At 38.1% G+C, this 26436-nt stretch overlaps 1 protein-coding gene across 1 annotated transcript in view; it reads left to right on the top strand.

The window, feature by feature from the left end:
• The window catches only part of ptprk (protein tyrosine phosphatase receptor type K), a 104275-nt gene that overhangs the window by 67776 nt on the left and 10063 nt on the right, over positions 1 to 26436 (top strand). The window contains 18 exon segments of the mRNA XM_040016918.1: positions 5063 to 5245; positions 6041 to 6160; positions 6438 to 6547; positions 6655 to 6856; positions 6967 to 7072; positions 7213 to 7285; positions 7487 to 7609; positions 7940 to 8014; positions 8197 to 8233; positions 13913 to 14048; positions 17036 to 17065; positions 19801 to 19961; positions 20530 to 20565; positions 23065 to 23076; positions 23391 to 23578; positions 24027 to 24114; positions 24998 to 25143; positions 26276 to 26293. Of these exon segments, the coding sequence (XP_039872852.1) occupies positions 5063 to 5245; positions 6041 to 6160; positions 6438 to 6547; positions 6655 to 6856; positions 6967 to 7072; positions 7213 to 7285; positions 7487 to 7609; positions 7940 to 8014; positions 8197 to 8233; positions 13913 to 14048; positions 17036 to 17065; positions 19801 to 19961; positions 20530 to 20565; positions 23065 to 23076; positions 23391 to 23578; positions 24027 to 24114; positions 24998 to 25143; positions 26276 to 26293 (1844 nt within the window).

Here is a 26436-nt window from a genome sequence, read left to right as displayed (position 1 = left end):
GATGAAGTAGCTTTTAATCCAAATCCTGAATTTTCTGCTGAAAACCTCTTGGTCATGGGAGGTTAGATACACACACACACACACACACACACACACACACACACACACACACACACACACACACACACACACACACACACAGACAAATCGTAGTTGCTGAGGCTTGAGCACACACGCAGTTCAAGAGAGTCACAGTATTTCTCATATGTTGCACAAGCTCAGCATCGCTTGGATTTATGGAAGAATAGAATCACAAAACACATTTCCAGACACACAAACACAGATGCTGCAGGGAATCACACACAATATGTCATATGTACTTCTTTTTATATGTGAATATGCACACACACAGACACACACACCAGCAGTACAACACTTTTAAGTGTCAGTCTCTTGAAAGAGCAGCCAACAGATTTAGCGACAGAGCGTGTTTTGCTGTGCATGTCAGTTTTATAGTAATGTTCTGTCTGTGTGGGTCCACATTCGTGTGGCAAATGGGATTTTTTTTTTAATCTAACAGAGGGTCTCTTATTTGCAGGGGTCAGTTTTTCATGGATAGATTTCAGCTGTGTTGCGTACAAAGTGCTTTGCAACCGCCATGAGATTCTGTAGTTCCTAAACCAAAAATATCACATGCTCAGAAGACATTTTTAAAATTTAATTTAATGAAATTCATAAAAAAAAATACAACATGTTCTGTGCGCTGTGGCAAAACAGTGAAAATATGAGGTAAAACACTGCATGAAAGGCGATTTTATTCCATTTTTGACATTTTGTTGCAATAATGTGACACTTTAAAATACACTGCTTTTTAAAGTGTACTGTCATCATCTTTATTTTGTATGAGTTAATATGATTGCACTCTTGATAAGCAGGTCTGGTGAATTAAATTAAACTTTTAGCGTGTGCTCATGCTCGTGCAGTGCATCTGCAATTAACCAGAATCACTGCTCCTTTATGATCACCTAAACTGTGCAAGTTTAAGGGCACTCCTCCTGGAGTGTTGGCCAGATTGTAGTGCAGCCAAACAAGGTGAATGTCAAGGTCACATTTGTGACCCATATGGATCGTGAGACGGAGGAGCTACTACATCACTGAGGTTCTGGTTGCTGTTTCTGTGAAACCATTTCTGTGAAAAGTATAAAACCAACTAATCACCTATTAATGAATCCTGCAAGTTGGATGGCCTCATTTCCACGAGCGTGTGCTTTGTAGTTTGATCTGAGTCAATTCCACACCACACTAATGTTCGAACTGTTTAAAAGCCAAAAGCTGAAAGTACTAAGAGGTGTTATTGGTATTAGTAATGTTGAGTTTTATGGGTAATAAGAAGAATAAAGAACAGAGCCAACTTTACCCTTTAAAAGACATTTGTGGACTCCTCCCTCTTTGCTTCGCGTTTATGTTTGAATTGCTTTTGATTTAACTCATGCATGTCTTTTTAATCATCAGACACGAGCTGGATTTCCATTTATTTTTCTCAGCTTCATAATTTGAAACAACTCGCACGGCACTGTATGGATAGTGTTTTTTGGACTTAATTGCTGCTTTCATAATTAGCCTCTCAAAATCCATGTAGCTTCCAAGTGCAAATTGAAAACATGTTGGAGGGCAAATTTGAACCTTTTAAGTACTTAAATGTGGCCTAGAAAGAGAAGCACACATGCAGAGAGAAATTAGAGTTAGAGACAGAATAAATGGATGGAGTTTCATTTGTCTTACTTATGACAGTGGAAGGATTACCAGGAACTAATTGGACAGATTAACTTGGATTTAGCTGCATCTCCTGTCAACCTTTTCTTTTCCAGCCCCTCCTCTCCTCTTTTCTTCTGCTTTTTCTTCAGCTTCATCTCCTCTCACAATGGTTTTATGGCTGTGTTTGTTGGCTCTTCCTAATACCTCATGTTGAGGGACATGGTTTGGTTGCCTTTAGTATAGTTCTGTTTCATTTAGTTTCATTTCCTTTGCTTTTGTTTTCCATTTTTTAATTCCAACCTCTGGATTCTGCTGATATGAAGCTTTCTGTCGTTGGTGTTATTGTTAGTGTTTATTGGTATTGTTGTTGTTTTCAAAGCTGCATCTGTAGAGAACAAAGCCTTTTAGTTCCAACATGAATCCAGCCGTTTGTCTGTCTACCAAAAGGAGGGGGAAAGGGACAAGGCAGCCTCTGTGGTTTGCCATTGGACCTGGTCCCGCTTGACTCTGGCTGTATTCCAGACGAGTTATCGTCGTTCCCCGTTCCACCTCTGTTTCTCTCTTTCTGTCTCTTGTCTCCGTTTCCCTTTTCTCTCTCTGCTACCTTTATCTGTTCCTCGCTTTCTTCAAACCCTGTTTCATTTTTGTCCATATATTGCTCTGTTCTGCCACTATTCTTTCTTTCTTTTTTCATTCCTTCTCTCTTTCTTTTCCCTACCTGCTTCCACTATAAATAGAGATAAGCAGCAATACAATATAAGTCAATAGGGTAATGGGTTTTCAAAAAAGTCATGGTGCGTGTGGGTGTTAAAGACACATAAATTTGTTTACACATTCACATTGTGGGGAACCACCTCCCATTTGGGGACACAAAGTCCCAGTATAATAAATCTTGAAATTATAGGGCCTAATGTTAGGGTTGGGTAACTGGTTATGATGGTAGGTTAGGGCAAGTCTCCAGGAAATGACTGTAATGCCCCCTGAAGTGATGGAAATATGACACTGTGTGCATGTGTGTTTGTGTGACAGGCAGCCAGTCATATATTTTGTTTTAATTCCACGTGGAAGACTGTCTTACTGTGAAGCAGTGTTAGCATCAAGAGACCCTGAAATCAATGTAATTTATTACACTGCCCTAACTGTGAGCGTGTGTGTATGCACCTGTGTGTCATAATAGCTTGTTTTATAGTGAGGATCACAACTATTGATTTGAACAGGGAGAGAGACACAGAGAAGAGAATGAGACAAGTGAGGAAGACAGCGAAACAAAGCGAGAGACAGGCAGAGAAACCAGTGGTCTCTGTCTTGCTCTATTTAAATGTCAACCATCCAATAACAGGTTGAAGCAAAAATGAAATGCTCCGACCCCTCAGCTATTAACACACACGCTGTTCAGCAATAATATTTTCTCAGCAGACAATTACCTGCACAGCCTTTCTTCCCCTGTGTCTTCTTCTATTCCTCATTTTCTGTCCATCTGTTTGTCACATTATTAGTGACATATTTATGTTTAGAGGATTACGCAAACATTAGCATGACTGCATTTTGTGTTGTTGAGTGTATGTAAGAGTTGTGTGTTTGTCCTTGACAATGAATTGTTATTATGAGAAGTTTTACTGAGATGAACACACATACACACGCACACACAAACACACCTATAAATGCTCTGCCCAGATTTAATCTTGATTCAGTCACAATCTAAAGTGTGAGTGGGTGTGTGTGTGTGTGTGTGTAGGTGCCTGTGAGCTTCCGTGCATGTGTGTGTGTGTGTGAGTGACAGGCAGATAATGGGTTGTCAGAAGAAGCGACAAGTTTGTGTCCTTGTGTAGTCTCCTCTGAAAGAGGAAGACCCAGGGAAAAACACAGAGCAAGACAAGGAGGGGTTGGGGAGAGACGTGCGTCTCTATTTAAGGTGAGCTGTTTTTATTAAAAAATCCTGGGAGGACATAAGGAATCAGGTGGGTTACAGCTAGACCGGATAAAAGAGGAATAAAACATCAACAGGTGATAGGCTTATCAACGTGAATTCAATTTTTGACGAAGAACAAAGCTTTTCATTAAGTTTGTCTTTGTTTCCCAGTAATGTATTTCACTCTGGCGATGTCAAAGACCAATGCATCCAATCAATATCAGAGTTAATCAAGGCATTTCTTAAGTATTGGAAGTACTGAGCCTGATTAGAAAGATAATTTTGATTATAACATCGAGAACTTTTTAAACTGATTAAAATATCCAGAACAGAAAGTCCCTGAATTTACCAAATTAATCAAAAATAGCAAGCATTTGGATAAGATACTTGAAGAGTGTTGCAACATGGAAGTGTACTGTATTTCACCGCCTTTCTCAAGTGGTTGACCCATTAGGATTAAAAGTCTATTTATATAATAAATTATTAGTAATAAATAAATTATTAGTGACATATTATTAGTGATTTAGATCTATGGCAATGTGCCTGAGGATACACCAAGCTGCTAGCTATATTGTGCTTCAGTTCAAAAATATTTATCATGCTTTACTCTGGAAGATGGTAGAGTGGCAGAGGCATTTCAATAGACTGTTACATCCTCTGGAATCTGCCTTGACTGATGGATATCTTCTCTAGTTAGAAGGAGAAATAACTCTTTGACAGCAATTGGTGGCGCTTAAAGATATTACCTTTCTTCTGTTTTCCAAAAGAAAGCAATATCTTGTGGATTGCTAGCCACATAGCTTGAATGCTATTTCCTGTATCTGAGATAACTAGAAGTTTTGTGGCTTTTAAGAAGTGGCTTTTAAGGTGAATGCAGCAGAAAGCAGGTAGAAATATATGTATTTAAATGTACTCCCTGGCATACAGTGGACTCACAGGCAGGACTCTTGCATGCAGAATGTAGAGGAGGAATAGCACAGCCTTGTGATTATAGTCTCTTCTGTGGCTGTGTGTGTGTGTGTGTGTGTGTGTGTGTGTGTGTGTGTGTGTGTGTGTGTGTGTCTAGGCACTGTGGGATTATTGATCCAGCTAAATGAGCCAGTTAAGGTAATTAAAGCCCTGGGCACCGAGGAGGGAAAGTTGATTATATTGACAATAACAGTCTGAATACACATAAAAGACAGAAAAAAACGACGTGTCCTTATGGAAGCTATTGCTTTTGAGAAATAGTTGATTGACAAGGGTGGTGAAGAAATAGGTTTTTGTAAAGTCCAGTGAGGAAAAATGTTGACAAAGACCTCTTGGTCATTTTGGCAACATAGTTACTTCATGGAAATGCAGTAGTTCAAAAGCTTCCTCAAATGTTGGATGCAATTAGAGTGTTGCAGTATTGGAAAAAATATAGATCTATATCAACATGTATAGATCACAGATCTTCTTTCTTCTCTTATTTTGTAGAACCCATGCGAACTCCTAAAAGGCTGAAGATTGCTGAGACCAGGTCGCGTTTGATCGCAGTGGACTGGGAATCGCTGGGCTACAACATCACCCGCTGTCACACCTTTAACGTTACCATCTGTTACCATTACATGACTGCCAACGATCGTAGCAAAGCTGACTGTTTGGACATGGACCCTAAAGGTACTACTTACTTTTCTTCCTACCTTAAAGGTGCTACTGTACTGTGCTACTGACATTGATGCAGGATTTGAAGTCGTGGTGTTTTCTAGTGTTACATTGCTTTTTATTCATTGTGACATGGGTAAAGAAGTACAAAAAGACTTGATAAAGTAACAACCCTAAAAGTGCTGAAATTTAGTATAATAAAAAGGTGTCTGCTTTCAGCGAGATTTCAAATTTGAGTGGATCATTTATTCACAGTGAGCTTGACACTAGTATTGACAACCACTTCATTTTGAAGCCAGCCATAATATCAGAAGCACTGATGTTGAAGAATATTGGAATGGACATAGGTTGTAGGTACAGTAGTTGGAATCATTCCCTGAAAAACGAATAATTAATTATTGGTTGAAGTCATGTCTCTCATACACTCAGTTTGACCTGCTCAGCTATTGATCCGTTAGTCAATAAATGTAGTAGCTGACTGACAGAAATGTGATAGCCAATATTTACATAATCAATTACATATTTAGGTTCAAGACAGATGACAACAGCTCTCTTGTTCCTTCGTTTGAAATATGAGGCTTTACAGTGAAAGCAAACAAGTGGTAAACTGCCTTTAGCTCTCACACTATTACTCACACCTAACAATACATTTAAAAACACTTTAAGTTCTGATTTTACATTACATAGACCATTATAAAATCAGCAGCAGATTAATGAGTGAGAAAAATTGGTTTTGATCCTAAATACATTGCAAATGTTATGACATTTTACTCTGCAGTGTGTTTATGTTGACCCCATTTTTGTTCTTAGCACCACGCCACCTGGTGGGGAACCTGCCGCCCTACACCAACGTCAGCCTGAAAATGATTCTCACTAATCCGGAGGGACGGAAAGAGAGTGATGAGACCATCATACAAACCGATGAAGATGGTACGAATCACATATCACACCTTTTTTTTATTCTTTTCCCCATTTCAAACGTTTTTATCCATTTTATGTATTTTTTTATAAAGCAAACTTTTCAATAAGGGATGGAGTTTTGTACAAAGGGTGTTTTGAGTATCTGTAACTCGTTTCTGCATGTGTTGGGAATGTCACTGCTGCCTGTTCTCAATCTGTGTATTTCTGTTTAGCAGTTGGTTTCTCATTTGCAGAACATTATACTGTTGATTTTATTAGAACTGCATGAATTTATGTGTGTTAACAGTTCCTGGTCCAGTTCCCAGTCAGTCACTTAAAGCTACTCCATCTGAAGAAACAATAAGTCTTTCCTGGAAGGAACCAACTGAACCCAATGGAGTCATTATACAGTATGAGGTACTATCATTAGCAGCTGTTGTAGAGGCCAAACTTAACACAGCAATCCTTTGGAAAAATGTAAAAAAAAAAAAAAAAATGGTTTCTCTGTCTCTACTCCAACTCAGATCAGCTACAGTGGCGTGCATTCGTTTGACCCTTCGGTGCCTCTGCAACGACCAGGGCTCACAGTGTCACTGCCTTCAAACGCCTCCCATCACATGTTTTCTCAGCTCCACCCAGGTGTCACATACCAGCTGTCTATACGAGCATCGACCTCTAAAGGGTTTGGTCCTGCAACCACGCTCAATGTGACAACTAATATTTCAGGTGGAAAAAATACATTTTAATATGTGCTGTTGACTCAAAAAATTTTAATATCACATTTAGACTGCAAGAGGTTAGAGCTACACTTATGCAGCCTCATATTCTCTTTTCAGCTCCGACAATAGACGAGTACGATGGTCAAGAGGCCTTCCTGAATGAAACTGCAACAACTATCACTGTCCTGCTCAAACCTGCCCAGGCTAAGGGAGCACCCATAAGGTACAGCACTTCTGTTATCTGTTAAACTGGATAGATCACATGACAAAAGCAGTCAACGGCTTTTCACTAATCATGTGTGTGTTAGTAAAATAATAACAACCAAAATTACATCTGTACTCATATTGTCTCTATGTCTACAGTGCGTACCAGATTGTGGTGGAAGAAGTGAATCCTCAGCGGACACGCCGTCAGGCTTCGTCTGACTGTTATCAGGTGGTTATTAATCCTTTTTACGTATGTTTGAAAACCCATGCCCCTTTTACAGCTTTTCTTATAAGCGTAAATGGTTGAAGTTGAATAAAAAATAACAATAAATTTCCATTAATGGGCTTTGTTGACTCTGCTATTAAAATACCTCTTTTTATTTACATTTAATTGAAGTTACATTTATAGACGTATCTTCATCTTCTCCAGGTCCCAGTTTCTTACCACAGTGCATCTAGCGGTGGATCCCCTTATTATTATGCCGCCCAGTTGTCCCCCAGCAGCCTGCCTGAACCACTTCCCTTTACTGTGGGAGACAACAAGACGTATCAGGCAAGTCTTTTATCTGAACAAAACCGTATGTATGTAATGCCTTGAAAAGATGTGTTTATCAAAAATTCTGAAATACAGAAGTAAATGGCAGCACAACACATTCACTGGAACTAGAAGGCAGTTGTTGTTATGTAGGGGGTTTTATTTTTAAAAACGATACGACTTAAAGTTAATAGAAATTGTATGCAATACTTTTTATTAAAGGCTACATAATTTGAATGTTTACATATCAATATCCTTCTCAGCCAAGTGTAAAAGTAAAATTGCTTGTTGTAAATCTGTAAATGTATCGTAGACATGTGTGAACTGATCCTTCTTTCTTTTCCTCAGGGTTTCTGGAATCCACCTCTGGCTCCAAGGAAGAACTACAACATTTATCTTCAAGCTGTCAGCAGCACAGAGAGGGTAGGCTGTGTATTTAATTTTTTTGAATGAGGTTCAAAAAGGCGCACTCATAGACTTACATTATGTTACAGCTTCTGTACACTCATTATGTACAGTATTTAATATTAAACGCTTAGAGCCTGGTTCGTGTTGTAGTGTGTTAGTGGAACTAAGGTTTCTTCCTTCTGTCTTTTTTTCCACAGGAAACAAAGACACAGTGTCTGAGGCTGGCAGCTAAACGTAAGAATCCATTTGACCTTAACAGTATCTTAATTTAACTCTTAGGAACAGCTTCAATGCTAAAAATATTTCCAAAATATTTTGTCAAAAAAAGAGAAAAAAATCCTGCAACTCCTGGGCAGAAGAAAGTTGGCCTAAAAAGAGGGTGGTCTTTAAGGAATAGGAGCTTCAGCTCTACTTAGCTGATGTCATCGCATCAGAATAGTTCATACTGCAGTGTAAGAACAGACGAACTAAGGGGATATGCCAGGTCCCAGCATTAGAGAAATGTGGAATATTTGGATTTCGAACAATGTAATGTTGGTGTAGTAGAGTCCAAGAGTAAAGTGTTGGAGTGTAATAGGTCCCCTTCAAGGGTTTGGCATAAATCTAAGGGGAACGCAGCTCTTGCAGCTCTGCTATTTTGTTCTATCCTCCTCCCACCAGACAAGCACGGGCCCATTCACATACTTCTTACACTTCTGTTTTAAAGTGAGTCATTGCTGACTTTGGAATTCACATGGAATTAAAATCCCACTTTCCCAGCTGAAAATACTCACATGAGTCCAATGAAGCTCTTATTCCCATTGCATAGTTTTTTTTGTTTTTTAAACTACTCTGATCTGATCTAAAGGGACCAGCTGTGAATGGCCAAAGTCTCTTGTTACAAGCCAGCCTTTATAAAGAGTGAAATCGGAGTGGAGGGGAGGTGCACGAATTTATTTCCCACAATATGCTAAAAGGTTTATAAGCATTTCTTTGGTCCAATGACACCAAATAAATTTTGCTTACTCCAGCCTTAATCAGTTTATTATTGTGTTTTTCCTCTGGTCTGCCCTTTATTCCCATGGAGGTTTGTCAAATGGAAATTGTTTCTGGTTTAAGAGCATTACAGAAAACAGTATTGCGCTTGTGCATGGCGTTGAAAGAAATGTGTGTTGGTGCGCACTGAGTCTAAATGTCAGGTCTTTACCAGGTTTTTGCCATGTTAATAGATTATCAGATGGTTTTAAACGGTGTGGAGTTAATCCCCGGGCACTACACACATAAGCGCATGTGCACAAAAATGCACACACACTGTTTTGAGGAAAGATTTTTAGAAATGCGGCTGATGGATCAGAGTTTATCTGTGTGGAGTAGGAATAAGGATAAACACATTATATTTTGAATGAAACTGACATCCTCACACTGTTGTGTAACCAGCAGAGTTGAGCTTCAAATGACTGCGCAGGCATTTCAGTGTTTATTCGACTTGTAATGTAGAACTACAAGGTAAAAGGAGGTGGAAAATTTAAATGAATACAAAATGTTCCCACTTTTGCTAAAACTATAATTGCCCTATAATTTTTTCACACCAGTTTTTTCTTGTTTTTATGACAACACAAATGTAGTGATACAGCAATTTTAAGAGGAAATAATTATTAGTTCACTAATCTTCTTTTTATTGCTTTATTAAAGATTAAAGCAGAACATAATTCCTTAAAGCATGGCAGAAACTTAGTAGTAGTATTATTGTGTAGTTAAGGTGATGCTCTCAAGCAATTACAAGCTTCATTAATCTCCATAGATTATTCTAGTGTTTTTGTTATTTTGGTGTACTTTTTAATATCAGTATGAAAGCTTGTGATAAGTAGAATGTTTACATCAGATATCGCGGAAAACTAATAAGATTGGAAATAGAATCAGTTCATGAATCAAGTCCTTTTTCTTGCACAATGTGCATTATTGTAGCAAGAAAGCAAGGTGGAGTGTAATGCCTTTCTGAACTTCTCTTCTTTGACCTTCAAGTGCAGACAGCTCATAAAGCTACTCAATAAAAGTGACATCATTTTGAGGACAATCAGCCTTAATGATCATAGAATGAATCATCATTGCTGGTTAAGTTAAGTTGATTAAGTATTTATATGTGGACCCATTGAGAGAGGGCATTCCAAACTAGCTCAGACTTTAAATTCTGTGGCGTGTGGTGCTTTTCCAAGTGTCAGGTTTATTAAAATTGGATTTCTTTGGAGTAAAATAAAAAATGCGTCTTCATCAAGAAAGCCCTACAAATAATACAAGTTCACTTTTGTTCTCCTTACGTCAAAGAGTACAGGGTGAGAAAGTTGTCTCATAGGTGGGACGTTTGCACACTAAAATAGGCAAAAATGTGTGAAATCACTAACTCTGCAGGGTCATATACTTCAAGAATTGCTGGTGGTTGCAGTTTCTTGAACAGGTGGTCACTCTGCCCAAAAGCTGCTAAAATAAAATGACACTGTCTTTCTAGCCTAGGGAGGTCTGAGTGAAGCCGGACGACTTTAGAGGGGATTTCAGATTTTTATTATAAGAGAGACCAACACACTAATGGATCGAGAGGTCAGACCACTGTGTCTTCTTTACTCTCTCCGTCTTTCTGCATGTGTGTTTATGTGCATTCAACCATGCATCCGGGAGGGAGGATTAAGTGATGGTGGTCATAGTAGGTCATTTGGGGTATTGTGTATTGTCATTCCTGCCGCAGGGCGTTTTGTGCGCCTGTGTGCAGGCAAGTTGTGAGTGTTAGTGTACTGACCTGAATCATTTTTACACACATTAAGAGCTTCCGCAGACATTATGAGGTCAGGCTGAGAACCCTTAAAGGATTATTGTTGTTGTTTTGGTGTGTCTTGTTTGGACATATTTTATCTGTGTGATCTTCTAATAGTCTCTTGGTTGGATAGTTATATGAAATGAGACGTTCTATGTGGAAGTCATCTAAAATAAAGTTTGGCCTTCGTACATCAGCACTAAGATGATGAACAGATTTTGTAGCTACTCAGCAGTGCCCTTTATTTGCCGGTAAAGAAGTGCAAAAAAAAAGAAAAATCACAAAATTAGAAAAAAAGACAATATAATGTCATTATGCCAAGATGTGGTTAAGCTATATAAACAACATAAAACTTTACACTTAGTTTTCTGCATAATCAGTTTAAGCATTCTCTGTTTTCAAATATCTTGATTTTTACTTTTTACCATAAATAAACCTAGTAAGTATTGGCTGCATAGTAAAAGCTTGATTTATCTCATCCCTCTGCCCGGACAGAGAGCTGAGATAGAGGTATGCTGTTTCTGTTTGTTTGTTCATCTGTCAGCAAAATTACACAAAAACTACTAGTCCAGATTTCATAAAACATGACAGATGAAGGAAGAATCCATTACGTTTTGGTGCAGGTCTGGATTGCTTTTTTTGATAATTGTGATGGAGGGAGGGCGTTGGCCTTGGCTCTTCTAGTCTTTCTGTGTGATGGAGCTCTGCTGCCCAGGCTCAAAAACGATTAAAATCACATTAGTGAGCAACAATGATCCTTCACTGCTTTGGGTACTGTATTTTATTTTGGATTGATCACACAAACACCATCCCGATGCTGTAAATACTCACTGAAGCACCAAATAGGAAAATAAACCTCAAAATAGACCCCTATTTACTTTAGGTTGAGTGGCATTAGGAATTAATTGGTTTGGTGCTAAGACTGATGTGGGGCTGTGGAAGTCAAGGCATTACTAAAAATGTTTTATTCTTGTGTGTTATTTTTATTATGTTGATAATGGAAGTGGATTGTTGTTTGATGCATGTATTGCATTATGTTGAATTTTGTGCATATGTCACTGAGTTGGATTATTTGGATTATCATAAGACATGATAATGTTCTTACGCTGCAGTATGAACTGTTCTGATGACATCAACTAAGTAGAGCTTGGGAGCCTGAAAACAGATGCTCTCTGTCTTTCTGTCGACTTTCTGTCCATGATCAACAGCATTTAAGCCCTGCAGCCTACACTCCGCTTGAAACATCACTGGTGAATTATTTTCCAAAACAGACGAAATCAGGGAGTTCAGTCAATTCTCTGAAGTCATCAGAAGCAGAAATGAGTTCGGCTACAAGCAATATATGGTGACATTGGTGCAGAAACATTGGACAGCTACAGTTAAATTGCATTTTAAAAGCATTTTCTAAAGAGACCGTGATGCCAAAGAGGCAGCAGAGAAGACACATAGACATTCAGTTGGTTATTTTCATTACTATAGTGTACATTTATAGGGATGTTTATTTTGAATGTTTGAATATTGCTGCTGGGAGTCAGATTTGATTGATGATTTAGTTCGGTGTAGTACGTTTGCCATCATGTATAATGCGACTAAATAAATGAGAAGCCGATGTCTGTGTAAGGTGAGTGCTTTTAGCTCAGTTGACCCAGCTATAGAAGCTGGTATAGGCCAGGGATAGACATTGTCAGCTTCCATTGATTCTCTACCACTGCTTTTTTTACAGGATTGTATTTTTAAGTTCAACAAGAAATGCATCTCTTTTTATAGCCTTTTTTTTGGTCTTGAATCAATTTTAAAACACCTGCTCTGAAAATGTTGAAATACAGTTCAAGCTGTAGAAGCAATCTCTTTGTTTCATTATTACATAGCAACCATATTAATGAAGAAATTTCTGTTGATTTAAGTACTTAAATCTGCGACCCAGATTACCCCCAAAATGAAATATTTGATTATATTTACAGTTCGAATGACAGTTGCCATGGCATTTGTGCTAGCAGCTGTTTAACTTTTCTTTACAAGGCATATTTAGATGCTTGATATTTGCCTGAACTTTAGTACAGGGATAATTGAACCTTAGTAATTAATCACCTAGATTTTGTCTGATGTGAAGGCAGCCTAAGAGAAAAACAACCATATTTCCTTAGATGGTATACTTTCCTAGCCTGAGGCGACGTGGGCTTTTTTAAATATGCCTTACAGTCAGTGCAACAGAGTAATAAGTTTAGAGATGTGACTAGGTTTGAAAAAGCTGTATATTCTTGGAAATCTTAAATGGTTGATCATGTTATTTGGCTAGTTAATTCTTCAGAATGCTGTTTTGAAAACAAAAAGGAGCTTTTCACAAGAGTCCGAATTATAGTTATTTATATGTCCTTACTAAGATAGCAAGTTGTTACTAAGATAATCTTGATTTGCTGTTAGACCAAGTTGTAGATTATTCATCTTATGCTCTGCCCAACTCCGTGCAGATCAGTGGGTTGTTGTGTTTGCGGGGTTCAGTGTTGCCAACTGGGAGGTTTAAAAGAGTCCTCTGGTGGGCAAAATATGCAACATCGAAACTCATAACATAGGAGTCGTTGGCGCTTTTCTCCCCTCTTCTTTATTTTTTACCCCTCAGTCTTAAAAAGCTGATGGGGTGTTGTCATCACACCACCAGGTGGTTGGGTGGTCAGCATGGACACCCACGATGTAGGAGCTTCAAAGTGATACCACAGGTGTATCTGCTAAAAACCTCCAAAGAGTTTGAATATTAGTGAGCCTGACCACAACATTTTTGTTTTTTTTTTTAAACATATGTACCCCGGTCTCTAGGAAGAATATCAACTGGTCAGGAGCTGGTTAGCTAATAAACAGTTAAAAATAAACATACTTTTAACCTCTACTGTCCAGTAAACTCTAAAACTCTCTTTAAATATCTTTGCAATTTAAATTTTCCTTTTTTTGCAACATTTCGAGGTCTTATTTATTTATTTTTTCTCCTACAATTTGAAAACTCAGTTTTCCTTGAAACTTCCAGGAGTGCACAAATAATCCCAAGTGTGTTCTTACTGGACAGTGATTTTAATGCTTTTTCCCTTTAGTAGTTACTGTGTTCCCATCTTGTTGATGTCTTTTGTCATCATCTTTCTTAGGTGCCACAGAGGAACCAGAAGTCATTCCTGACCCTGCTAAGCAGACGGATCGGGTGGTGAAAATTGCTGGAATTAGTGCTGGTGTTCTCGTTTTCATACTGCTGGTGCTGGTAGCCATTCTGCTGGTTAAGAAGAGGTGAGTGACAACTGCAAACAATGCTCACTAAAGCAGCTCAATGAAGATTATTAAAGAGGGTAAATATTTACAAGACCAATATTGAATGCACACACCAACTTGCATGCATGCACACACATACAAACACAAATATGCTCTTAGTTCATTCTCTTGTTGTGTGTTGGTCCAGTATTTGCTGTAGTAACACCATCTTCCATCCATCCACCATAAATGTTGATCTCCCCTCAGAACCAGTTCAATCGCTTCCTGAAGTTTAATTTCCCACCAAATGGCTAAAGGCTTGTGAAAACCCCCCAAATGTTTTATGTTTAAAATATGCTGTCTTAGTTTTTGATGATCTGGTACAAGAAATGTCAGAGCTGAATGTATTGTGTTCTTGCACATTACAGCTGTTTTCTCAAGTGAAAGTAGGAAAAGGTAGAGTGAAAGAAAATGTCAATCAAAAGATCTTAAGTAAATAGAAATGAAACTATGCATCTGCTTTATCATAACCGCTTAAATGAACTCATCAAAATCATCAAAACAGTATCATGTTTGTCAGTTTAAAAGCAGCAAAGCTTAGGTCTGTTCTGCACAAAGGTGGAGATTTTGGTGAAGCAGACTGAAGAAAAGATGCTTGCTGAAATGGTTTTGTGCATTTATAGTTGTGCTGTTATTTTAAGGGAAATGTAAACGGATTCATACAATATCTAACCTTTTACTTGTACAGCACAATAGCTCTGATAAGAATCAGAGACCAGAGACGTGTCGGTGTAGCAGTTTGGCCTGTATTGTTAATTTGGTGCAGAGCTCCACTATGTGGTGGATAGTGACAGTTACAGCCTGAGCATGCTTTACAATAGGTACATCTTTACAGTAGATGAAGACAGAAGTTAGAATAAAGCTCTGATAGATTTTGTTGAAAAAACAGAGAAAATGCACAGACGTATTCATGGAATATGCATGTATAGCTGCCTTGCGTTTATGAAATATTATGGTTTTAGTCCCACTTTTCCACATTCACTACGAGTAAAACATATGTGTATGTATACAACAACATCAGTATTGCTGCAGTCATAGTATAATCTCAAGACATTTTTGAAAACTAGTAAAATATGACGATAATCAGAACCTTAATGAAATAAATGAATCCCTGAATGTGATTTTTACCATTTCGTTAACAGTGTTGGAAAGTTGGAAAAGCAGTGAGAAGAAACAGCGTTTTAATATAACCTTCTTAGTCTTGGATCCACTGTGAAGCTCCATTAGGCTAAATTTTGTCTGACTACTTTTGGGAGAATGTGTGCTCATGTGTATGTGTTTGCATCTGCATTTATAATTTATGTAAATGCGCCAGCATGCATGTAATAATGAACAATTCCTAAAAAAAAATAGTTTTTTCTGTGATTTTAACTTTTTACTTACAATAGTTGAGGGAGTGCACACTTGAAAAAGAATAATTAGAAATAATTAAGAATAATTAATTTCCACTAACAGAGACCCTGAAAATTCAGTAAAACTATTCACATTAATCGTTTGGCTTACCTATTAGTTATTATGACTCATCCTCAATTTAAGAAAACGTCTCAGGAGATTTTGCTTTCCTCTGAAAAAATTGAAGGACTGCATCTTGGCACAAGCCTTAAGAGAGCAACCAGGAAGAGTCTCTCAGTTACAACCAATCATAATTACACTCAGCAAATCAAAAACAATTACAGACATTAAATCACAGCCAGTAATGATCTCTCATCATCAGAGAACTTTGCTCTTGTGGCTCCTGACCTCCATATTTTTCTTCTAATTTGCGTAATGAATTAATGCGAGCCAGCATCCATGCTGCAGCTTTAGTGTGAAAGTGCAATTGTAAGTGATGATCAGAGGAGCTGAGCTTAAAGTGTAGGGTAGATGGTCCATTTGAAATGTGTTTTGCAGGAGCTACTACCACTGTGTTTTGCGGGGTGTTTATTTTTGTCACATCTAACAGTATTTGAAACACTGTGTGCACTCAGTGGCTTGATTGCTGTTACTCATTTAACTTTTTTCATCCCTTGAGTATTGGATTGGATTTAGTATGTGGTATTGTTGGGGCTTTGAAGCTTAATGTGAAGTTATGCATTTCACATAAATATGCTTGATAGTATAAAATAAGGCTGTTTATACAAGGAGTGCAAGAGCTCCTGTATGTTTTAGCAGCTTGAATCACAACACAAAGACAGCACACTGAGGTCCCATTTACTTCCCATTTACAACACACACAAATAATTTGTGGCAACAACTTAAAGTGACATGTTCATTCTGGTATTTTTACACACATTTCTACTGGAAGTTTGACGAGTTATGCATCATTAGTGCTCTAGATTTTTGTGATTTTTTTTTTTAAAATTTAATAGTTTTCTCTTCCATAAAGGTTTCTGGGGAGATCAATCTTCATTGTCATTAAACCTTTACGACTTTGAACAATAATACTGCATCTTTAAAATAGTGGGACATGATGACATTGCAGTGACATCATGCTTGCTTTACAGGAAGCGAGCTGCCTGGTTTTACAGATTGGATAGCTTTGTGTTAGTTTTCACCGAGGGTTTTGTAGGAGTGTGTAAAAAAAGATCATTGGCTGATTAGGGTTAAATCTCTAATCGGGCCATTGGGTTAGAGTAAAAAGTAAAGTTTTAAAATACTGCATGAATATTTTTAAATGGCACAAAAAATAAAGAAAAGAGAAAAGAAAGGCTGCATGGTGATAGGTTGATATTGGTGAGTTGTTATTCAAGTTTCGTAGCTTGTTTTGTACTATTTATTTAGCGTTAGCCTTTGGTTCTTTTTTTTTCTTAGTAAGAAATAGGGTACTTTAGCTAATATGGCACCCCTTGCATGACCCTCAAGTTTTAGCAATCAAAGGGTGTTTTCTTCTGTTTTTGTTGTTACTGGTTGAGACAGGACAGTTTTGTCCTAATTTGCATATTCCCTTGTGTCTCACTCTTTGCTTTCTGATTGGCTCACAACCCCAGGAGGACCTACTATTCATACTCTTATTACCTGTAAGTAAACAACCAATCAACAACCAGCTCATCCAGCTGCTGTTATCTTATTGGGCGAATTATTAGTGGCTAGTTGTTGTTATTTTTAAAGATGCAGTATACTTTTTTCAAGACAAAACACATTTTCAGCTCTGACCAACCAGCCAAAGTCATCCTCATTGACGCCTCACCAGGGAGGGGGTCAGTTCACTTTCATGTCAATCTGTTCAGGATTTCAATTAATTCCTTCTTGTTTAAATGATTTTGATATTTTCAAAATATCGAAATTGTCTTTCTTTTTTTTGTTTTTACCAAGAGAATGTTGATGATTTCCTGTCTAAAAAGTCCAAGCAATGAATGAGTGCAAGAATTTATTTGAAGGACTGAACTGAGAGTGAATTGATCTCAGCCCTGGTGTCCTCTACATGCTCCAAAGTTGCTCTGAAGCAGGCTTAAGAAGGCCAAAGTTGGCCATAAACCAGACCCAAGCAGGCCAGAGTGGGACGGCACAGGCCTGAGCGTGTTATTTGAAAAAAGAATGCTGCACTTGTGACTTGTAGCTCTTTGTGTGCATGTAGTCATGTGATCATCCATCCGCCCATCAAGTCACAGGTATCATGGTAAAGCTCTGCTGCACATGTTCAGTGTCTCTCTCTCTCTCGTCAGTGGATCTGAACTAGTTGGTTTCCTATTTGGGATACGTGGTCTATGATTTTGTGTGGGTTGTTCTTATGATGGTTTTTTCTTCTTTTTTGGTTTACGTCTTTCTCTACCCAGGCCATTATGGGCTCTGACCAAGATGGATCATGAATCAATTATTTGTACTGCCTCAGATATTTTAATTTACACTCATTGCTTCTTTTTATTCACAATCACCAGACTAAAAATCAAGATGTGCTGAGTATCAATGCAGGACTGTACCTTAACGTTCCCGTGGAGTAGTTTAATGAGACATTTCTTTCTAAACTAGGACGACTGTTTTGCTGAATTTTTTTGAACTTGCTACAACCTACTGCTTTTTACTGTTTACCATTAAGTAGCAGTTTTCTAATATTACATCTATTAAAACACATTATCAGGAACAAAATTTTGGTTCTACAGTGTCTCCTTTTTTCCTAACATAGCTAGTCTAAGCCATCCATTTATTCCAGTGCACCTTAAGAAGTTGGACGTGTTCCTCATCAGTGAAGACATTCTGCCTGGTGTCTTGGAATTCATTTGCAATTTTAGTAATTAGGCGTGTTCATTAGACATTCATGCATTTTTATGAATTCATACAGAACTTCAAATTAATTCGCAGTTCAAGTGTGAATATCAGAAAATAATGACAATGTTAAAAAGAAAAAGTAGTTCAGTAGAGATCCATTTTAGGTCCGGTCTCAGCTTCACCTTTCTTTTTCTTTCTCACTCTCCTTTCTTCTTATATATACAACATATTGAGAAAGTACTCAGCATGTGGTGGTTTATATAGTATGCAAATATTGTAATTCTATGACAAACACACACACACACAAGTAGATACATTTGGTCAATAGTTCAATCTATGTTTCTACTGAGTGTGTGTGTGTGATCTCAGAGGTGGAGATGGTGTAAGTTGGGGTCAAGAGGTAAAATATGCACAATAAACAGCATGCTTTCTATCAGTCAGAGCTGTACATTGCATCAGTTTGACAGCAATCAAAAACTGATTGGTAGCCAATAAAATGCACACGATGTTATCGCCCCTGCCTACAGGCTCTCTGTGTTTCAGCTGTAGAGATTTTCTTGTATACCGCACAGAAATTTAATAACTAAGAGCTGTTGTCTTAACTGATGTGCATCTACGGCTCTGGGTACATAATGTTCCTGCATGATGTGTCATGCTCGACATATTAAGTCCTTAAAAGTGTTTCCCTGCAACTTTGTATGTTGAAAACACCGAAAGATTAAATATGAAAATGATTTGATCTTGATATCTATTTAATCAGGTACCAGACTGATGATAAAAAGTAATTTCTCATTACTCTGATTGTTTGTTTGTTTTTTCAAATTGTGAAAGCAATACCATTTAATTCTAAAATTCACAGCAGCTGGTAAAGCTGCATAAGAGATTGAAAATCAGTGTCCCACCCTTCATAACTACACACTGACTATTTGTGACACGACTAGTTCAAGTTCTACTATTTACATGGTGATAACTGTTGGTTGGTAAATGGTTTTCCTTAAGGGTTCTGTGCATTCTAGCTCAATCCTTGCTTCTGTTTTAGTGGGATTCACCTGAACTTTGCTGTCAGATGAAAACCAAAGAATTCATACAATTTGAAAAAATATATAATTAGTTTCTATTATTATAGGCCTAGTAAAATAGGTTCATACAAGTAAAAATGGAGGGAACGGTAAAGTTTAGAGGCTTTCATCTGACAGCTGTAAGCTACAAAAAAAGATCTTCTTCCTTTGTTTGAATTAGATGCTGCAGTATTTTCCCTTTGCTCCTTTTGCTGAGCCTGTTAAATGCTGCCATATACAAAAAAGCCTCTCCTCTACCTTCCTTGCTTGTTCTCTTCTCTTTCCTTCTTCTCTTTTTTTTCTCCCTGCCTTTCTTCTCTTCTCCCATTTCCTTATTGTTGGTTTCAAACTCTGCATCTTGAGTCAGCAGCCCCAGCCAAAAAGGGATCCAGCTGCTAGATTCTCTCATTCTTGCTGTGGCTTCAGGCTTCCTCATGTTTGTGTATTTGTTTTGCACAATTCCTGACTGTCTGTCTATCTCCCTCTAACAGGAAGCTGGCAAAAAAACGTAAAGATGCCATTGGAACAACACGGCAGGAAATGACGCACATGGTGAACGCTATGGACCGCAGCTATGCCGACCAGAGCACTCTGCATGGCGAGGACCCCATGGCTGTGACATTTATGGACTCTCACAACTACAACAACAGATGTAGGTTCATAAAATCAAGGTTTTACAAACAAAAAAACCCTTAATTAAATGGCCATAAATCTTACATTCTGTTTTCCTATCCATCTTCTGTCCACACTAATTAGAGGTGAATCTTTGCAAAGATCAGGGTTATTTTTATCAACAGCCAAGCTCTTGTTCAGAAGCTGCAACAAACAATTATTAATGCAATTAGTTAATATTTTAGCAATCAAGTATTTTTTATTCAATTGTCACTTTTATAACAATAAACAGAAAAATTATTAGTCATTTGTTTGCCAAACAAGGATCTAACCTGCATTTTGTTTTGCCTGGAAAAAGACTTAAATGATGGACCAAAGTCATATCTAAATCATTGCTAGTTAAGGTTCTGTCTGTAAATCAATTCACAACACCTCACAGTGAAAACAGGACAGCATAAATGTAGAACTCATACATGACAGCGATGAGAAAAAAAATGATGAAAATAGTAAGGTCTTGCCAGAATTTGTGATTTGTCTCAGTTGTCCTCATCTATGCTTTAGTAAATCTGAAATTTTAATATGTTTCCTGGCCGTGTTTCCTCCTGCAGTGCCCAACGATCCTCTGGTTCCCACTGCTGTGTTAGGTGAGACTTCTAGTGTTGGATATGTCACATGTATCACCTCTAGTGATCACCTACCATCATCAAATAGACCTTGCGATTGTAACCCTAGCACGTATTATCCCGTCTGTTTTGTGTCCATAACTGAAGTCTATAGTTAGAGCTGTTGGATATAGTCAAACGTATGTTATAGTGACCTTTGACAAAAGTATGGCTTTCCTGGATGTTTCTGGAGCATTAGGTTTTTAATACTCAAAAGACGAAAAAAAAAAAGACCAAAAACAAATCAAGGAAAATTTAAAGAGGTATAACACATTAGAATATGTGAAGTTGGCAAAGCTTTATGTTCATCTTTTATATTTTTCTGCCAACTCTCTGTGTAGAACATGTCTGGTGTAAAAAAAACCTCCAACAGCTAAGCACTTCATCTGTCATCCTGCGTTTTCCCTTTGGTTCAGTCATTCCCGATTCCAGCCATGGTTTCTGTTTCCTGCTGCGAGTTATTGATATTCACAGTAATTGCCATCATTCTCCCTTAGAGACCTCATTATTTCCACAGTTTTGAGTTGTTTTAAGCCGTGCCATTTTGTCTCCCAAAAATGACAGAAAAGAAGGCTTAAAAGGAGGAAGACAATTTGTCATGTTGCCACAGCAAAATGACTGCTGATTAAATCTGTGACAACACTGAACAACTTAGTGCCTGCAGCCTTGTCTCTGGCAGAAGTTTTTCTGTGCAATGGATCTAGAAGTCTACTTGAGTATCTACCATCTGTGTTATTCCCTGGACTTGTTTTGTGCTGAAACCCTGCTCTGAGTGTCTGAATCGTGAAATATGTAGCTTTTGGCTAGTTGGATGTTTCTCTAGCTTCAGTGTTGCAGTGCAATGTGTTTATCTGTAGTTGAGTCTAGTGTTGACACTGCAGCATGATGTGGAGTTCTGAAATACCCTTAAGGGGTTCACAAACCACAGTGCCACCAAACTGTGTTAATTAACTGTTCCATAGCCTCTAATTTGGAGTGAAGGCTGCAGTTACAATCTGTCTTGGCCAATCACTTCACAGAGGAAGAAGAACTAGCAGGAAGTAACAAATTAAGAGGCGGTGTCGGGTCAAGTTTACTGTTAATTGCCGTGACGAGGGCTTAACAAACCTTTAACAATCAGTAATGAGCTAACATGTCCTCAGAGCAGAGAAAAGCATCCGTTGGATGAAATAAACAGTGTCAGTTAATAAACAGCGGTGAAGATGAAATCAGCCGCTTCTGCTCCAACCCTGAGCTACTGCATTATTTAACCTGTCAGTCTGTACATTACAACTGTCAAGTCACATTTTAACCACAGCGCACTTTGAAGTTCTGCAACTGTTTAACCCCAGTTATAACCTCCAAATGAACTACCTCCTAAAATGTACAAGTTTCAAAATCCAAATAAAATTAAATCAGAGGGGCGGTACTCACACATGTAAATTATACCTCTAAATTTATGCAATATACCACAACCATTCCTGGAGTATAAAAAGCCCAGTGTGAAAATCTTTGATGCTAATCTAAACCTTCTATAACAACTCTCATCAGTTTACAACATTTCCTCTTTTCTCATTACAAAGATGTGATATCGACCTGGTGATTTGGTTGTAGTGTACAAGCTTAAAAGCTTTGCTTTGCCACCTGCTGGTCACTGCTCCATTTGAACCTTTCCTCCACCATTGATGAGATAAAGGGGACATTCCTGATTAAAAACAGGCCATATAAACAAATAAAAACAATAACAATAAATAAAAACTAATGAATAACTCACACGGGCTTATAATATTAGTTCAATTTAACCTCTCACCATATATGGCCCACATCTTGACGTGCACAAAGTGGGCAGAAAAACACACTTTGGGAATCACTTACGTGTATTTTCAGCTGCTCCCTTTTGCCCACTACAGCAGATGGATCCACTTGTTTTATTTGGCATCCTTCCTACTTATGGAGGCTTGTGACCCTCCGTGGCTGGGTCTGTCTTGCCTCCCAGTCTCAAACCAGGGATCTTTTGCATGTAAGGTGTTAACTACTACACCACAGAGACATTTTTGGGAAGCACTCCTATAGCTCTTGATTGCTTATTGGAGATTGAGTTAGTTATTTTATTCCACATTTAAAAAACAGATTTTTTACTTCTTTAAATATATTTGCAGTGTGTTTGAAAGGTTTAGAACAGCAGAATGCAACAAATGTTTTAATCTGCTGTGAATGTGGTTGTTTATTGTGAACTAAATGACATTGCAGTGAACATCCACCTCACAATTCATTTTAAGATATTCCTCATGTTTTTCAGTTTCTGCATCTTGTGGCAATTTTTGGTCCTTTTTGTACGACATCATCTACAAATTCTCTGTATCCATTTCATCCATCGTGGAAAGTCCTTATAAACAAATCCAAACTGTTAAACTAACCTTTAGTCTCGCTAACAAATCCACTTATCCTGCAGTCTGACTAGCCCTTTTTGCTCTTTTCTTTTCCTGCTGCTTTGACATGTAGTTCCAATCACAGGTGAGTATAAACTGAGAAAACAAAGTGGTAAATGTTTGGTTTGGTTTGAGGAAATGCACTGTTTTCTTTTTGTAAGGCAGAAACTAGTACAGATTTGGGACGATTGGGAAAGCTTGTTGCGTTTGTACAGATCAGCACAAGTAGCTTTCCACATGTGCAGTTTCAAGGTACAAATAAGAGTTTGCATGTTTTGGTATCTATGTTACCCATTATAGGGGTCATAAACTAAAATATTAATGAAGATAAAATAAAATGAAGGGAAGATATTTTGCGAATTATCAATTAACCGTACCTTATTTTGTCTCCTGTTGTAGATGAGAACCACACTGGCTCTGCAGCCGAGAACAGCAGGCTTCTAGATGTTCCTCGGTATCACTGTGAAGGAACTGAGTCTCCGTATCAGACAGGACAGCTCCACCCAGCCATCAGAGTGGCCGATCTCCTTCAGCACATCAACCTAATGAAAACATCTGACAGCTATGGCTTCAAGGAGGAATATGAAGTAAGATTATTATCTGTACTGTTGACACTAGAGCTTGTAATATTAATTACAGAAGAGGCAAAAGTATTATTAGTAGCAGGAAATGATGTATTTTAATGTGGAGGCTGACACAGAAGTATTATTTCTAAAATCAATACTGCTCTATTTAATGTTTTGGCCTCACATTAAAATGAAAAAATGACTACCAGGTCTAAATTGCCTCTTAATTTGAGGGTACCTTCTGCTCCATCGACTGAACAATCAATGAGACACAAGCCATTTTTATGGTCCTTTTATTTTAATGTCTAATTGGAATTTGCTAGTTGAATCAAACCAGTCGAACAAAAGTCGAAAAGCACCTAAGTACCACTTTCCTCTCAGATATATGCAATAGTACAGAAGTGTTATTTTTAAGGATCCATGACATCTAATTGTATTTTTATTACTTCGTGTGTTGTTGGTGATACAGAGCTTCTTTGAGGGCCAGTCGGCCTCCTGGGACGTGGCCAAGAAGGAGCAGAATCGTACCAAAAACCGCTACGGGAATATCATAGCATGTAAGCAAGACATCTGCGTTACTGCATTTTAAGTCATAGAGCTTTACAGGAAGAAGAGAAGAAGAAATTGGGAGCAGAAGTAAGTGTACAGCCCACAGAATTAAAGGTTTAAAATCAAGACAGGACCAAAGAAAAACCACCTTTGTAAGCAACAACAAAAGAATCAATGAGCAACATCTTCAAAAGCTCAATCACCTCTTCAGCCTCTGCCTTGACTCTAAGAGTTTTCCTTGTGTTCCTTGAGTCCCCAGACTCAGAAAAATTGAGTCACAAAAGGGTCTCATGCTACTTACTTGCATACATACATAACCATGCTTATTGACAGCTGTTGTAATTTTATTGGCATGATTTATCTGTATATAGAACGTTACATATAATCTGTTGTTTGTATTATCATGTAAAATAATGAATAAAACAATACAAAGAGGTTGCTGCACCAAAACTCTTCCACCTTCCTTCACAGTTTCACTTCCATTCAGTGAGTAGTTAGCGAGGATTGGCAGACAAGTGTTTTCTTGCAAAGTACGGATTACTGTAGCAATCTGCTAGCAACCAAAGAAATCGCAAGGTTTTTGATACAGAACTGTAAACCTACTGACTAAAAACAACCTCTGACTCACCATCCGATTGGGAAATACAGATTTTTGCCAAGTTGTCTCTAGACTAGTCTGTGTGACTCCGTCCGAACCGAACACCTTGTTAAATTATTTTATTAAATCCCAACTACACACTGAATAAAAAAATAGAAAGCCAAAACACGAAATTCAGAAAAACAGCAAACCATGAAAACCTTGAAATAATAATTCTTTAACAGCAAATCACCTTTCGTACCTGTCTGTTTCTGCTGCTCTCTCACACACTGTTTTCCATTGTCTTTTCTTAGATGACCATTCAAGGGTTATTCTGCAGCCCATAGAAGACGATCCGTCCTCCGACTACATCAACGCCAACTACATCGATGTAAGTGGAAACGCATCGAATGCTACTATTGGCTCCCAACGAAACCAACGAAACCACACTCCCTCGCTCGTATGTCAGGCCTCTATACCTTGATTGCGTCTACCAGTCATTCATCATACCATTTTATGCATCCAGCCATGCAGAAAACACATCATACATGCAGTACATGTGTCTGTCTCAGGTGTCGGTCTTGTTGTCTTTCTTTCAAGTTTCCCCATCAATTCACCTGTCCGTCCAGAACTGAATAAGTTGACTGATTTATATGTACAACATAGCGGATCTTAAGTCATCATTTGGATTTAGCAGACTCCTTTTCCAGGAGACCAGAAAGAAATCCATTTAAAGGAGTGACTTTAAGAACTGACAGTGCTAGTTAGTGAGCTTTAGAGGTGATGGTCAGCAGGTTTTGTTACTGTTGGATGGACCCAGCAGTTTTGTGCATTTTAGTAGTTTTTTAAGCTAAGCTAAGCTAATCAGGTTCTAAGGGTAGCTTAATTTCTAGCATTTTTCTTGACTTGAGTCACTTTTAACTGTTCGACAAACCTATTCAGCTGCCTTATACATCTATATACAATTAATTTTCCATCTTTTGCTTCATCTATTACTTGCCTATTGTTTCTGCATTCACCCACGACACAGTCTTCATCAGTTCATCCATTTTCTGTCATCTCTCAACAATCATCTGCACACCAGTCACTACGACTCACATTGTGCTTTTTTAATGCTAGTATGCTTATCATAAACTCCACTGTATTATAATTTACTGTCATTAAAACTCTTGCATGCATTCTACCACTCACATTAAGCTAAAATTAGAATGAATAGAGTGGGCACTCCCTAATCTTTGTTGGCACAACAAAGGCAGCTGTCACACAATTTGAACTGCACCCAAAAGACGGAGAAAGCTGGAACATCAGTATGTGATGGTGGTTAAATGAGATTGTGATATGCCAGCTTTCTGAGTCTTTTTGGTTCTATTGTGCTCTCCATGGAAGATGGTCAAATTCCATTAGGGAGTGTCCTCTCTATTTAGTCTAATTTGGAGTTTTAGATCACATTTTTTTTCTGCATGTCCTGATCAAACTTCCATTATGTCAATGCAGCTTTTCTTTTTTCTGATTGACACTCACTGACATTGTTGTGCTTTCTTTCTTTCTTTCTTTCTTCCACTCGTTCTTTCTGCCTGTGGCTTGGGCTGTAGATTTGGCTGTACAGGGATGTAAGTATCACTGTGGTCTTGTTCATAAATGCCCCTGAACAATTACACCTGCTCACCTGTACATCCATGAACCAGTCCTTATGCATCAAGACATGATGTGTATCCATTTTGAGATGCTGGGGCATCCTTTGCATGACTGATCG

This window comes from Simochromis diagramma, unplaced genomic scaffold (genome assembly GCF_900408965.1).
Source record: "Simochromis diagramma unplaced genomic scaffold, fSimDia1.1 OVJJ01000802.1, whole genome shotgun sequence".
NCBI lineage: Eukaryota > Metazoa > Chordata > Actinopteri > Cichliformes > Cichlidae > Simochromis > Simochromis diagramma.
This window is presented reverse-complemented; position numbering and strand designations above follow the sequence as displayed.